General features: G+C 43.0%; 1 protein-coding gene across 1 annotated transcript in view; it reads left to right on the top strand.

The window, feature by feature from the left end:
• SIAH3 (siah E3 ubiquitin protein ligase family member 3) overlaps positions 1-16,391 on the top strand; it is a 38,874-nt gene extending 22,483 nt beyond the window's left edge. Inside the window, exon 2 of the mRNA XM_032208299.1 lies at positions 14,350-16,391. Within this exon, the coding sequence (XP_032064190.1) occupies positions 14,350-14,943 (594 nt within the window). The 3' untranslated portion in view covers positions 14,944-16,391. The remainder of the gene's footprint in view (positions 1-14,349) is intronic.
• Positions 16,392-16,449: the final 58 nt, after the last annotated feature.

Genomic DNA, 16,449 nt, shown 5'->3' with positions numbered 1-16,449 from the left:
ACACCACGTGAGTTGTGAGTTGAATCAATGAACCACCTGTCCACAGGGCCAGGGAAGCCTGTATAAATGTAGCTTAGGCTCATAAATTAGAGATAAGGCCTGAGTCTGAGGTTTGGGCCTTGACCAACAAATGTCTGCCTCTGAGCTCAACTTAGTCCCCCTCGGTGCCCCTTACAGTCAGAGGAAAGAAATAACCTGGTGATGCCAGCATCAGAATTATGCCAGGCTGAACTGGAAGGGCATGCTGAACTATAACTTTGCCATTTTACAGCTACTGATTATCTGAACTGCATATGGTGCTATTTCATACATAGTCTTCTCTAACTTTTCCACATATGTTCCTCTACCAACAGCACCAATGCAAGGCCAATAGCAAGGATCTCCAGCAAAAACACATCTGCAAGTCACTTTGGGGTGATATTGATGTCACTGATGTTCATTTTTACGTTTGACTGTTAAGAAAGAGTTGTAACTTACTTCATATATTAATGTAAATTTGCTGCTTAAATCTCTTTAACTTCCACTCCTCATCCTGAAACATTCACTTCCATCTTCTACCATGATGTCCACTGCTTGGCATTATGGTTGTGTTTCCCCTTTTATGCTCTTGTACTGACCTTTCTACTTCACCGCCCAGGTTACATGGCCTGAAAATTAGTAGCCAGTCTTCACTGTTACCAGTGTTTGACACCTTTCTAAGGGCAGAAGAAAATAAAATATTGAGTGATAATAAGTGTAAATGAAACACTGAGCAATATGGCAGATGACCGCAATGATGAGGTTCTTGAATCATAACTTTTTTTTTTCCTTGAATCATTCTCAGTTCACAAGGTCATCCATGCAACTACTGTGAAACCTAGGGCAGTACCAACCCACAGCTATTTAACACAACACTGACTCTTCTCCATAACCTATTGATTTGGATGATCTCTGGCCAGTTTAAGCCACAGCTGGTTTAGATCCTCTGCTGCTGCCAATTGCCATTCTGATAAACAGCAATGGAGCAAAAGGAAGAAAAAGCATAAAATCATAGAATCATTCAGGGCCGGCTCCTCCATTTACTTAATGTATCCTCAATAGCATTGCCCCTGTAATATATCTGTTAATAATCAATACTTGGTTATAATCTCAGAAAATGGTGCTGGAGCAAGCCCAAAAACTAAAACAGATCTTCATGTAGGAAAAAAAAAATAAAAAAAATAAAATGGAACAATGAAACAATGAGCATAAATGAGGAGAAAGCTCATGTGGGAAGCAAAATGGAGATGTGACTTACAGGTCTGAGTTTGCAATGCTGACCTAGCAGCCTCGAGAGTCCTCCAGAGAGACAAAGAAGCTCTGGGGAAACAGAGCATTTTGTGATAAATGAGTTGGGACTGCAAGGACAGAAAAGGAATGGGAGCTTTCCCATTATAACTGCATCAGCACTTTCAGTGAGAACAGGTTCTCCTTTGCCTCCCCTGAAGTTAGCTGCTCACACTGGTGCTGACAAAGCCCCAGACAGGGGTAAGGTAAACTATCTGCATCCTAAACTGGTAAGAACTGGGACTGCTGAGTTTGCAATGGCAGAGGAGCTGTGTTCCTATGGCCTTCTTCTGTGCTTGAGTGCACTGGCCTAAGAGCTATGGATGGAAGAAAACAGTGAAGATACAAAGTCCTTCACTGATCCTTTAACTTTTGGTGTATGGTATAAATCTGAAGCTCTTCTTGATGTGTAGCTTCAAACCACAACCTTGCAGAGCCTCTTGTTTCCTGTGCTTTCCTGAGCCCATGAAAACAGGACAGCTAGTTCTGCCGATGTGCTGCAGAAGAAAGACCAGTCAGCAAGAGGTTATAGTATTAATTTCCTTCCATTCCAGTGCTAAGATGAAACCCTAAAAGAAAGAGGAAGATATACAACCCAACTCTACAAAGTAAGGGTAGGATACTTCTCAGAGTATCTTTTTCTGTCTATTGATGCACTAAGGAGACATCTACGATTTAAGGGCCTTTGGATAGTTTTCCATCTTGCATTAGATTAGCAAATTAAACAAACAAACAAACAAAAATTAATGACTAGCTGATAGTTGCTAGGGGCAGCCTATTCTTACAATTCTGACAAATTCTTTTTCTTCAATACATGGGACAACGTTGGCATGACTGGAAATGCCTGGTGCACTGGGGTAGGTTGCAGGGAGGAATGATGCTGCTGGATCATGGATGGCTGTCAGATTTAAGGGTCCATGGTGCAGCTGGAGTCCAGAGTCTCAGACAATGAGACCACAGATCACTTGTTTGATGTACAGCCTGCAAACTGTGAGGGCAGGAGGGGATGACCAAAAGCTAAATACATCTTGACATGAGACTCAGCAGGACTCCTAAGGTCTGCTTTTGCCTTCTCATAGCTCAGAGTCCATATGAACAAGTAGGTCATGATGTTCCATCAAGCAGAACAAGCAAGATCCATGGCATTCTTTGGTATTTCCCTTAAAACTTGAAATTATTTGTTTCCCAGCACCGAGGATGCTTTTGAAGGAGATCAGCTATGTTACTTGGCAGCAGGGACCAGCCTGCAATCAGCATCATGCTAAGTGTGCAGGCTCTGGCAAGGCGGCTGGTGTTAGGAATGAGCTGGCCTATCCATTTACCTCCTTTTGATTTAAAACCTCTTTGGTGTGCAATTTAGCTGCAGGTAGTGATAGAAGCAAAAGGCCCAAGTAAGTATGTGGTTAACTGTTCCTTTGTCTGTGTGAAATCTAATTCCTGGTGGCTAGATTGCACTTCCAGGTAATAATGGAAGGAAGCCAGTGCAAGTGGTAAAGTGGAAAGTCCCGCTGGGCTCCCACAATTCAGGCCTCAAGCTCAAGGTCCTGTTGTCTCTGGGCTTTTCCCACAAGCAATTCCAGAAAAAGCCTGTGGTACAGGCAGTGTTCACCTCATTATCAATTCAATTTCTGTGACAGCCCTGCTAGGGCTCTTAATTTCATGTGTTAAAACAACAAATGAGATGACCCAACTGTAATCTCTAATAGGTATCATGGGTCAGTAATCATTCATTTGTTACAGTGCCTCTCACCCGAAGGACGGAGATGAAAATTTGTCCTCCTAATGGCACGAGCTGTAAATTAGTTTTATTTCACTGTTAAACCTAGAAGCCTGAAAATTAGGATTCCCAGTCCTTATCCAGGAAGAAAATGTGTCAGCTCAAGGGGTTTTCTGCATTAGGCAAATAGGCAGCTCATAATCACCCATTAAACAGTCACGGTGGCTGTCTCCCACCACCCTTCGCTGCTCCGAGTCATGACTCTCCTGCTGTACTGAATGTGGGAAACTTTCTGGGGCTGATGTCCAGTTCTGGACGGTGACCCCAGCTCTACTTCTACCCAATGAAAAGAAGTGAACATCTCCTGTAGCCACCACACAGTAGTTTCCTCTTTCCCCGAAGATGGGGATGCTCAACACGGGATGATGAAGTGCTCTGTGGAGGTAAATCTTGTCTCTATATTAAGGGAACCTCAAGTGAGTAGCTCAGATTTGAACGTCTTTCTTTCAGACATAATACATTTAGGTGAGTTACTTGGTTTTACTGTGGGTTTGGAAACTTCAGGCCATGGCTGAAACTTCAGCCATCGCTATATGTTTATAGGGTGAAAGTAGGGAAATGAAGAGTTTTAATGACAGATGGAAGATATATTGACACAACATGGAGACTTGTAAGTGCCTAACAGCCTTCACTAAGCAAGTAGCTCCTGCCCACCCCACTATATCTCCAACCCATTCCAGTGGTTTTCCTAGCTCAACCTTGCTCCTGGGGCACTTCTGACCACTCGATGACCAATTCATCCCACCAGGACAGCATGAAAATGGGCTAGTAAATCAGTTTTTAAAAAGGGAATCATTTTCTGCTGGTTTAGGAGGCTGAATCAACTCACCAAGTAGGTCAACAAAATGCCAGAAAAATAGGAGGCAGAAAGTACAAGAGCATCTTATTTGGTAGCTGAGATGTCTTGTGAAACCGCTCCCTTTCCTCCACTGGAGGAACCCCAACCCCAACCTTAATCCTCAGGAATGGTAAGTGTAGGATGGAGATCCAGAGACCAAAGCTGACAAAAAGAGCCCATGGTGCTGCAATCAGACCTACACAGCCTAGCCAGTGGATTTCCAGCAAGGGTCTCCCCAGCTTTAAAATTAAGTAAACTCCATGAGATGTGGCTCTGTTGGGCAATGGGTGTCTTGCATCTAGATTGTTCACTGTTTCCCAAGAACAACATCATCACCCCCTGGTGATATCCCTCTTGCTGGTTCTCAGAGCAGAGGTGGTGGTGAGGCCAGAGGATGCCAGGGCTTTCCTTCCCCCAAGAGACAGTGCTGTAGGATGGGAAGCGTGGTGACTGACCTAACTTCTCCTGGCTAAGGAAGACTTTTGTCTCAGATTTAAGGCATTTTGACAGGACAGGGTGGAAAAAAATGAACACTGTCATTCTCTGCTCTGCTAGTTCTGCAGGAAGAGAGAGCACTGCAAACCTGGGAGATGTTGGGCTGGTACCTTTCCATAAGCCTGAATGTTAACTTAGATTTTTTTATTATTATTATTATTGCTTTAAACTTCGACTCTATTAATAGAGATAATTTTCCTACCGTAGGTGGAACATTGTCTTTCTGGCTAAGTTGAGCCTCCCTTTCTGTTCTTTCTCTCCACCTGCATCCTCCCGGTATGAAGAAAACTTCTAGAAGAACTATTCTTTGAGAATTTGAGGGGGAGGAAGAAGAAAGTACAAGCTATGATTTGTACAAAATTAAAAGAAGTATTTGTGATACAAAACCACATGTGTCCACAAAAAGGGATGTGGAGGAGAAAGAAGAGTTACTCTGAGTACAGCATGATTTATTTCCCTTTCTGTTCTCTTTCTAATGTTCCCAAAACCTGAGCACAATCTCCACCACATGAGGCCATATAAGATGTCAGTGGTGTTGTATGCCCCATGCTCTCTCTGCTCCACCTACACTGCCCCAGCCCAGGGCAGTTGTGCATTACCCCATGACAGCTGCAAGAAAAATGCAATGTATAACCCATAAAGCACACCCTTGGCCCTATTTGTGTGGTTGGGATGGGCTTGGAGACATTTCTCCCACCGAGAGAGGTTGTAGGTTTGCTCAGCAACCACCCCCTCATCTCCTTCCAGCAGATCCGCAATGCCTGTGCCGTCCTTCGGCGCTCCTGAAAGAGCAGTTAGTGAATTTAAATGTCATATAATTGTGATAGCTGGAGGTTGCCTGATGGAAGGGAAGCATTTTGATTGTCTAGGGGTGGATTTGGTCTAATTATCTCAGATGAGACCAGCGAATCTGCTCTTCTTGGAGACATGCTGTTACTGTAGTAACTTGTAAATGAATATTGGATGATGAGTTATTAAAGCCAGTCTGAACTGGTAAGTTTATGAGCACAGTGGGCAATCATTTCTTCTTCTTCTTCTTTTTTTTTTTTTTTTTTCTTTTCCATATTAATTTCTTCCTCGGTGCGAATGTAAAACACAAAATCAACAGGTCAGATATAGGGCTCTTATGAACTCTGCCTTCCCTATCAGACAGAGCAGATGCAGCCAGGAACTACTTTATCACGTTGCTTTTAATTAAAGCCTTTAATGGTTTTGCACTTTGTTAACAGGCTTTATACAAAATACAAAGTGGATAAAGCATGAAGTGAATCTTAAGATAATTCTACATTTTGGATTATCTCCTTTTACATATGCAGGCTGCTCACTGCATCACCCAGAGCCACAACCAGCACTGCATCAAGAGAGATCTGCTGATAAGCAGTGGTTATATACCACTCTTCTGGAACAAGAGCTGATACCATGTACCTTGGCTCCTGATTCTTTCCCTGTGTGGCCAAAGGGGATGGTGTTTAGAGGCATTACCCCTTCCTTTGAACAAGATATAAAATCTTTATCCTGTCCAAAGAGAAGAGGGTAAACATCCCCATGCCCCTACCCATCACCAGCTGTAATGTTACACCAAATACTCTGTACTGTGGTTTCTTGTTACTGCACTGTGCCCAGTCCTAAAATGCAGCAAAGCGAATTCAAGTTGCAGTTCAGTTCCTGAGTGCACATCTCACCCTCCTTCCTAGCTTCTCCTAAATCCATAATGGCTCCAGCCCTGCTGTGAGGCTGGGCAGTCTGCCACCATTTGCTGCTGCAGAGGGACCCCCAGAACTAACCTGGAGAGGCAAATGCTCAAATTATCTCTAAATTTCCAAGAGAGGAGGAAGATCATGTTTCTGACTGCCAGCTTCCCACCCTTTCCACCTCTGGTAGCTGCAGTCCAGGCTCTGGGGCCTGGATTTGCCCCCAGCAGCCATCTGCAGATCAGGGAAGCTCCCCGTGCTGGAAGCAGAGTCTGTCTACACTCCTGCCATGGTCATGGTAGACCAGCTCCTGCAGAAGAAGACTTACAACCAAAACAGTCTCAGTTCAGATCCTTGCTGGGGTGCCTCTGCAAAGGTCTTAAAGGGTACAAGCAAGAGGACACTTGAGGCCTTGCAGGATCCTCCTAGTGGAGCAGGAGCAGTTTATTATCTTCTATTACTCCCCTTCGTTTCAAAAACTACAGAATTTCCAGGATATATAAACATCCACATATATATCTGTGCCAGATTCTTCACAGGAATCATCCCGTGTATGTGATTTTGCTTGCATATACTCCAGGTGTTTTGTTCCTCAAAGAAACCACAGAAAGTGATCTGATGCCTAGTTGCAGAGTAGGATCCAGCAAACACAGCTGGTAAACTGGGACCATTTGTCTGCTGTCCACACCTCCCATTTGCAGCTTTGGCTGAGGTGGTTTGTCTCCAGCCTGAAATCTGTGAAGTTTCAGAAGTTATCCACATGGGAGGTTGGTCAAACTTGGTTTTAGAGCAGGAGAGATGGAGTTCATGACCTCATTCCACCCCGCTGATGTCTTTGCCTGGGTCTCCCTAGGAAAGTCTGTCTGAGACAGAAATGCTTTAGTGTGGAGCCTGTTTATATTTCATTATAATTACATTGTTTGCAATGTATTGAAGAATGTCAAGTTTCTTGATATTTTCTTGCTTGCATTTCAAAACTGCATGACAGTTTATGTTGAAAAGCCTGATTTTTGAGAAGCAAGCAAGGCATTTTAATTCAAGAATAATGTCTTTCTTTCCATCTGGGATACGCTGAAAATGCTGTAACATATTTTTGTTACATCGATAGCTAACACTAAAAAACAATTTTCCTTTTTTCTTTTTTTATTTTTTTTTTTCAAAAATATCACTGAAAACGTGTGGCCTCAACTAAAATTCAGGGTCCTCTGCTGCCAGGATGTGTGGTTGCCACAGTGTGGACGCGGACTAAAGCAGGATTTTCTCTGCATGCTCAGAGGTGTGTCATTAGCATGAGGAGAGCCATTAACACATACTGTGCGCCGTGTCAACAAGTCATGCTTGATTATGTTGCAAAGTGAGATTAGCAAAATGAGCCTGGAGTTGTCCTCTCGCTGCCACTAGATAGTGCAGAAAACAACTACTTCCCCACTGCCAAAGCCACAGCTATTATTCAGTACTTAAGAAATTCAACTGATGCATTCATAATGAATAGGATTCTGTGTAATTAAAATTTTAAATAAATCCCCAACATGAGCCCTGGTCTGAACTTCTTAATTTCAGATATGGAAGTAGAGCTTTTGACAAAATAGGTTGAGGGCTTTTTTTTTCTTTTCTTCTCTTTTCTTTCATCTGAGAGATTTACAAAATCTCATTAGCATACTAAAAAATAGCAGAGGAGAAATTAACTGGAGACCGGGATTAAAAGACTCACTAGTTTCTTCATGTCACCTTTATAGCTCCTTGGAGCATCTGTCCCTGTGTGGTGGGTGTAAGTAGCATGGGGGTGGATGTTAGTGGGTGGCAGAGCTTTTATGAGGTAGAAAGAAGCTGAGAGTTAGGAAATTATTGGAGCAGTTTCCATACAGATGAGAAGGGGCCAGGCTCTCAAAAAAAAGACAGGTAAAAGGAGGAAGATGGTAAGAAAAATGAGTAAATAACACATTTCACTGCCAATTTGTTTAAATAGAAACTCTGAAAGTCACTGTGGAGCTCTCACCAAAAGCATCTACTGTGGTTAAGGGACCTGGGGGGTAGAATCCGACACTTGCTCTTGTTAAACTTCATATTGTTGGTGATTTCCAAGGACAGCAAAAATAAACACGTTGTCAAAATAAATGGGATTCCATCCACCAGGTCCCGCCTGCAGACTTTTTTTAAATAAAAATGTACTAGGATGGTTTAACCTGGACAAAGTGATGCGTTTTTACCCACTGTGTTATTTTCAGAAATGCTCGATAGAGATCTGCAAATGTTATGAGTTTATGTACGATAAGGGGGGGGGGTGTATTTGTTTGTGTATATTTTAATACATACTATAAAGTCATTTTGAATCAAGTACCTCCTATGAAGAGGTGTTATCCCAAGAACTTGAGTTGTTGTTACCAAGTCCCTCGTAATTCAGCTAAAAAGCTATGGTTGAGGAGGAATGAGTTTGGATCCACGGAGGAAGCAAATACTGCTTACCTCTCAGGAGAAGGATTAACTTGCAGTGTCCCAGGGTGTGCTAAAGCTGGGCAGGGGTAGAGAGGGAGCATTACCTGCTGGTCTGGGATGGCTGCCGTGTCCAGGCATTCAGACTACACCACTGAGTTCACCAAGCAAATAGCTCAGGTTTTATGTGAATTAATGAGCATTTAAAAGGCTGTGTGTGATCCCCAGATAAAATGCAGTTGCACGGGTGTGAAGTGTCTGGAAAATGATGATTACTCACAGCACCTGCTTTGCTGTCAGGAATGTTTATTGACTAGGCAGTGAACAAGTCATTGTCCTCACTCCTTGGGATCTTCTTCTCGGCACTCGCTGCGGTGTTCACAGGCACATAAAGCTCATTTTTTTGCACACTATATGTGTTGCTGTAACTAAAAGTATGAATGAGCCATCTAGGCTCCCTGTCTAGCACTGGGGAACACTGGAAGTTGCAGAAAGATGACGTTTAACCTTTTATTTGAAGAACTGAGCAGCAATATTTCTTCCACAATCTGTCAGTGCTGTCTGCCCTCCTTTCACACCACACCCTCGAGGTGTGGGTCCTCTCCCTTGGGGTGGGAGGCCTGGATTCAATCTTCCTCTCATCTGCAAATCAGGACTTTAATTGCAAGGAGTTGGGTTGCTTGGGACAGCCTCCTGCTTGAAGCTGTGCTAATGCACAGCAGAAATGGGGGCTCAAGGAGCCACGAAGTAGCTGGTGTCTGCACCCAACTGGATCAGGAGCTCAGCTGGCCGGGGTTGCTCCCTCTGTTTCCACTGTTTATACCACAGATGACCTAAAGAGTTTGCTAGATAAAACACAAAAGATCCCCCAAGCAAGAAGAGTAGTACCAAACCCCTTTCTCTTGGGTAGAGGCCCTGTCTTTGAGGCTTTGAAATCTCAACTCAGAGATTTGTTTGTCTTCTCTACCTCTTGTTGACTCTGTTTGAATTTTGGGGTTCACAGTGACCAAGCTCCAGAGCAAGTCCCACCAGTTATTCCACATGTGGCTAAGGCATTCCTAGGCAAATTCCAGGGGATTTGAACCCTTTTCTAATCAAAGTCTTTAACTGGGAAACTACTGTGAGAGTAGACAGCACACACTGATTTTCAGGATGTGCTAGATTTATTTTTTTCCAAATTTACAAAATGGATTAATAACCACGCTTCAGACAAGCTCTGAGTGGATTTTCTATCAAGTCACTGGTGACCAGAAGTGTAACAGTGCAAAGGACACAGAGATTTACCCTCATGTGTGGACAGGCACCCGTTTCTCTCTCCACATACTCTGTTGTCTCCAGTACAGCAGAAGAAGCCTGTAGTGCTACAACTTCCTCCTGTCTAAAAGGGGGCTGCCCTTCTGCTCCTTGGTTAAAAAATAGAAAAAAAATTAATAACAATAAAATAAAATATAAAGGAGAAAAGGAAACATGGATCTGCCCTGAGGATGGGAGTGATCCCACCTGTGTGCAGAGAGCAGTGCACAGGGGGACTTCCCTTTGGTCTGTCTTGAGATAAAGAGCACTGCACTCTGGAGCTCTGCATGGGTTGTAAATGGAGCTGATACACTTCAGACTTAGCCACCCACTCCTCAAATGTCAAAGTTAGAACAGATGAGTCATACCTGGAGCAATTTGTTGAATTTTTATTAGAAAGTCTATAGAAAGGATGGGGCAGGACCCAGAAGCACTGTGTCCCAGGTTCAGACATAAGTGTGTGTTTAAGAAAAGTGCCGTGCATTTGTAAATCGCTCTTTGCCAAATGTACAAAGAATTACACTGTAATAAGCTACATCATTAAAAAGAAATTGTTCTGTGAGCAGCAGATCCTGCTTTCCTGGGGTTTTGTGTCTTGTGACTGGATTATCGCAGGTCTAATGAGGAGTACTCTGACTGAAGCCTTTTCTCCTGCTCATAAAGACGCTGTCTCATGTGGATTTTCTGCTGTCTGATATTACATTTGGACTCAAAGTGCAGTTGTTTAGGCTCTCTCATATTTGAAAATGCGATTTTGCCCATGTGGCAAGCTATTCTTCTCTGGAGACACAAAAGGGTCGTAATTTTCAACCCTGCTGCATCTTTTCACAAAAGTAGTCAAAAACTAAAGTCTTTGAGACTTCTATCACATGGTTAAATTTGACTGAAATTGGCCAACAAGCTAAAAGATTATGGAAAATAAGGTTGGACTAATAAAACAATGCAATAAACTTAATTTTATTAGGTAATCAGGAAACAAATTATAGAAAGTAAATATTGGGGAAGCTTAAACATGTAAAAAAAAAAAAAAGTCCATAAATATTTAAGTATTTAAATGCACTCAAGGTGACCATTTTATGCCTCTTTTGTCTTTTGATTTTAGAGGTTCAATTCACAGCCATATGAAAGACCAACAATGGCACAGGCACCCGAGTAGTTCCACTTATCCCCCAAAGTGAAATAATAGTTTTCTGTGAAACATTTTGCACAGAGATGGGGAAATTTAAAATGTTTCTGTCAGATTATTACAAAATTCAGTAGTTAGAAACAGGAATGTTGAGTGATTCAGAAACCAGATTTTGAAGATTATTCTCACCTAGTCTGAAAATAAAAATAGATCATCTGGATTGTGCAGAAATTCCAGAATTTTCAACAAACCTGAATTGTTAGAGCAAAAAATCCTTTCCTGAAGTGATTCATGAAAAATTTTCAAAACTGAAACACGCTGAAGGGAATTCTCATTTGTTTGTGCACACACAGACACAAAATAAATAAATAAAAAATAAAGGAAAGATGCTAGATACAGTGAATAAATTGATCATTTAAAATTATTTCTCCAGTTTTTTGAGCCATGAATCATGATTGCCATATCACGACACTTGTATTTTCTTACCTTGAGTACAGCTTAGATGGATGAGCTACCATTGCTGTCCAAGCTTATCAAATTAGGAGAATGCATTTTTAAATTCAATTACATCCTCAGTGGAAATGGTTTCTCTGACTCTGATAATCTTTGGAGAGGAATTATACACAGTCTATAAAGCTTCGCATTTCAAAACCTAATTTTGAATGTTATTCAAGAGGTTAATTTAAGATTCATCTTCCAAAAGAGGAGTTAAATAAAACTGATAGAAGGCTGGAACTTGTCGAGTGGTTGAGAGGTTTATCAGCATGTGAGTATGAGTTCATTAGTTTTAATTAGTATAATCACTAATGTTGCATTAACAGTTTGGTGAGAGAAAGTAATTGCTCACACCCACTGTATTAGATTGGGAGATTAGAATTCATTTTACGAGGCAATTAGCATTTCAGGGATTTTTTAAAAAGCTTTTACGATCTAGCATTGCAGTAGCTTCCTTCACCAAAAGAGTTTAAATTAACCATAACTTTCATCGTAATGGGATGCAAAAATTAATGTAGAATTAAGCGTGAACCACTCCTCTTCAGCGATCCCATCGCGATAAGCAGGCAGCTAAAGCCACAAACCTCGATTAGTTTATAATGACCTGCTTTATTTCCCAGACAATGATAGTCATTTATCCGTCCTCAATTCATTATCTTGTTGAAAAGTTTATACTCCTGAATTTTACACAGCAAAACAACTAAAAAAATAAGAAAGCCAAAAAGTAGGACAGAACTACTTCAATAATAATTTTCCAGAGAAAAAGCTATGAAGTCCAGTAACAGTGCTTAAATTGTCAATTATTCTTCATAGCAAATGTCAGAGGAAGTAGAAACATCTTCCTTTAGTGTCTTGGGAAGAGCCATGCATTATGCAGCAGCAATCATAACCCTGCTCTATCTGTCTTGTCCCTCAGACAGCTACTGACAAATGGAGATCCTGAATAGACACCCAGAAACGGGTCATCCTGGTTGGCAAGGAAACCCCAGTTATCCAAGAGTTTGGACAGCTGATCCATGAGGTTGCCTTCCAAAATGTCCTGGAAAGTAAAAATGCAAGTTTTGGGGGGAAAACTGATGGCAGTAAGAACCACTGTGAGTTTGGATGTGGCATTGAGAAGGACAACTGTTAGATGCTAGATCCATGTTGCTCCTGTTTTATGTTTTGGGTACAAATGTTTAAATGAGTAGACATGGGGCAGAAAAACTCAAAACACAACATTGAGGTAATTTACATAGATGAGGCTAGCAGTTGAATTTTCAGTTTTTTGGTGTTTCTTCTGGTTTATGGGCAGTTGTAATGGTGTAATGTGGGAAAACAGAGGTTGGACCTCAGGTATGGCATTGCCCCCGTAGTGACTGCCCCCAATGCTGCTCATGGTGGAGTACTCCCTGCACTCCCCACTGCATTGCATGGACACGTCTCATGGCTTACACCTCCTACATCTTCTTTTCCAGGCTGTGCAAATGTGTACATGGCAGGGTTTTAACCATCTCATATTTTCTAGCCTTCCCTTATAGGTACCTGTATAGAAACCTCCTCAATCTTTTAAGGAAAGATGCTTATAAAAGTGCAGGCTATGAAGAGGTTGGATCCATGCATGGACATAAAAACCTTGGTTTATCCCACCTAACCACTCCAAGTTATAAACCCACAGCAGACTGCAGTCACTCTCACTTGGGTACCTGGGGAATTACAGGAATCTTCCTAAAACATATATTAAAACAAAATGTACATATTTATATATGTACCCTTAATTTTTACACTCTTTATAAGCATCTCCAAAGCAGTTCAGAAGGAGACAGTGTCCTCCTATGTATAAGCACCTAAAATTGAGGAACAGACAGACAGACTGGATCTCAGCCTCGGTCACTCTGGCAGCAGCCGGTGCCACGTTTTGCAGGTGAATTACTCCAGCTAAGGTCTGAATCAGTCGGTGGAAAGGGCTGCATCCCTCTATTGACTGCAGAGACAGTCTTAGGTAACCAGGTTTCTGTCTCAGATGGCTGAAGTAAATGCTTAAAATTAGGTAGGATGAATCATGACCGTCATGCTCGTGCCTGAGGGTTTGTCTACGCACAGAGTTATTGCAGCAGAGCCATTACTCTTCCTGAATAGCATTACATGTGGACACACTTTGGATTGAGTAAGACTTACTCATTTCTCTTCAGCGATGTCCGCCTGACAGAAGCAGTGCGATTTGCTTCTTAGTCCTCACATGCAATCGTTCTGCAAGAGCCTCTGCCTTTCCATTTAGCTGCCTTACCTTAATCCAAATTAACTTTAGCATAAAAATGCCCTAAATTTGCCATCTATCCACCTTTGAGAGCCGTTTAAGATTTATGTAGGAGAGCTCATCAGTTAAGCACAAATACATTGACCAGAAAAAAAAAATGAAGGCACCGTATACAATAAAAACTGACTTTTATTTCACAAATTATGGGTGTTATAAAGCATATCATTTCAGGAGAAATGCCTGTATTTGCCAGTGTGTTTCATTAAAGAATAATAAAGCCATACATATTTCATTTCCTTGTTCTGAGCTGCAAGAGCCATAACTATATAAAATGCCCCATGCTGTCCTAGTATTTTTGGGCTTTTCTTTCTTTTTAATCAGATTTCCCCCCCTGAACTAATGAAATCGCTCTTTAAACACATATATCACTTTCATTTAAAGTGACTTATCATGGCTCAAATGGATTTCTCTCGTCTCCTGGAGAGCAAGGCAGCCACAAGCACCTTTTGCCATGCAAATCCAGGCCTGGATTGCCCTTGCTCTCAGTCTGGTTTCAGGAGGCTGGGTTCCAGATGGTGCCTCTGATGCTGTTTGAGGTGGGATATTGTGTACCTGCATGTGTTTCTTGTCCTGCTATCATGTGTAATTTCTCTCTTCTCGCAGTATGCACCGACCCGCTGCGCAGCCGCGCAGACGTCCACGGAGCAAGGCGGCCTTCCTCCCTGCCATCACCACGAGGCCGTGCACGACCCCCAGCTGGTTCCCTGCACATGCCCGCTCTTCTCCTGCCCGTGGGAAGGCCACCTGGAGGTGGTGGTGTCCCACCTGAGGCAGACCCACCGCATCAACATCCTTCAGGGGGCAGAGATTGTCTTCCTGGCCACGGACATGCACCTGCCCGCACCCACAGACTGGATCATCATGCACTCTTGCCTTGGCCACCAGTTTTTGCTGGTCCTCAGGAAGCAGGAGAAGTACGAAGGCCACCCGCAGTTCTTCGCCACGATGATGCTGATCGGCACGCCGACCCAAGCCGACAACTTCACCTACCGGCTCGAGCTCAACAGGAACCAGAGGCGCCTCAAGTGGGAGGCGACCCCCAGGTCGGTGCTGGAGTGCGTGGACTCCGTCATTTCGGATGGGGATTGCCTCGTGCTGAACACTTCCCTGGCTCAGCTCTTCTCCGATAATGGGAGCCTAGCGATAGGAATTGCAATAAGCACCAGCAAAGTTCACAACGGCGAGGCTGAAATGTGAGGGGAGGAGGAGGAGAAGGAGAAGGAGGAATCACGGTGCTCCTGCTGCCTCGTGAGAGCCAGAACTTGCAGACGTTTTGGGGGGGGTCTCAGGTCTTTTATGGTATTTAGTACTGGTCCACAGTGGGCATTATGTAAACATCCTGTGGTTACGGTCTCTGTGTAATGTACTCACTGTTTTGTTAATACAATTTTATGAGAAATTTTAAAGAGGCTAATCCATTTATTGGCGCCCTCCCAGCAATATTGGAGCCTTTTGGGTTAACACTGCTCTCCTGGAGAGTGCACCAGGGGTGACCCAAAGAAACCTTTGGTCTGAGAATGCCATGAAAATGGGTTTCCTTTGTTGTCTGCCTGATTCGTTTGGTATTTTAAGGAGGCCCCCGTGCCTGGTAAAAGGTAAAGTATTCCACCAAGATACAGGAGCACCCAATTTGCAACAGGTTCCTTCATCACTGATTCAAGAGCAGCTTCAGAGGAACTGGTGCACTGCAGTGAATGACCTCAAGAGAGTTGCAGCAGGTTTCAGACTGTCAGAGGAAGTTTGTGCCTCCCCCCCACCTTCCTTTTGCACCATTTACTGACCTCCTTGTGGTTTTTCCACACCAGCACCAGAGATTTAACTTTTGTACTATGATCGCAACCAAGCCCCAGCGAGTTTGTGGCTTCAGAGCTCCCTTTATCTCCTGAAGAGGCAGCATTCACCAGACAGACTGTGAACATTTCAGAACAAAAAGTCATTCTTTCCACTGAGCCGGGGCCTTGGAAGCTTCATCCTGCATTAAATCAGCCACGACAGCTAGTGGGTGGTCACTGTGAGCATGGCTGAATCTCATTCATGTGTCACAATGCAGAGTGAGAGTCCTGATAGATGGTCTGCTGCCAGGATGGAGATAACCATAACCTACAAACAGGACATTCACCTTTTTATCTACTGTTTCCTCATGTACTACAAATGAGATTTTCAGAACATGAAGTGGCAGGAAGTCCCTAATTTGTGTACTGATCTTATTATTGAATTCTGTGCCCCTTAGCCCCCCCAGCTTGTGCTGCTAAGCATTGGTTGATTTAAAACAACAAAGCTGGAATAGCTGTTTGCAAATTGGCTATGAGATTTGAATGTTTTCCTTTAAAAAGGACCTTAATTTTTTTTTCTTCTATATACTTGTGGGGTTATGATGGTCCCTTTCTTCTCCTGAGTGTACAGACAGCAGTGGTCAGAGGCACTCGTCCCTTGGGCGGGGGGTGAGTGAGCTAAGAACAGTCCTCCATCATTTCAAAAGGCATCTCACATAGCCAGCTTTGGGTAGAGAAAAACCTTGATGCCAATCTCTCCCACCTGATGCTCTCCTGGGAATTACTATAAATGATGCATGAAGTAAAACAAATTGCAATTTTCCTGAGAAATGCAGGTAGTGCATCTTCTGAGTTACCTCCTCACCTGGGCTTTCATAGCAGGTCACCTCTCAGAAGGGAGCCAGGTCCTCTTCAGTAGGCTGCTCATGAC

Source organism: Aythya fuligula, chromosome 1, assembly GCF_009819795.1.
Source record: "Aythya fuligula isolate bAytFul2 chromosome 1, bAytFul2.pri, whole genome shotgun sequence".
NCBI classification, from domain to species: domain Eukaryota; kingdom Metazoa; phylum Chordata; class Aves; order Anseriformes; family Anatidae; genus Aythya; species Aythya fuligula.
This window is presented reverse-complemented; position numbering and strand designations above follow the sequence as displayed.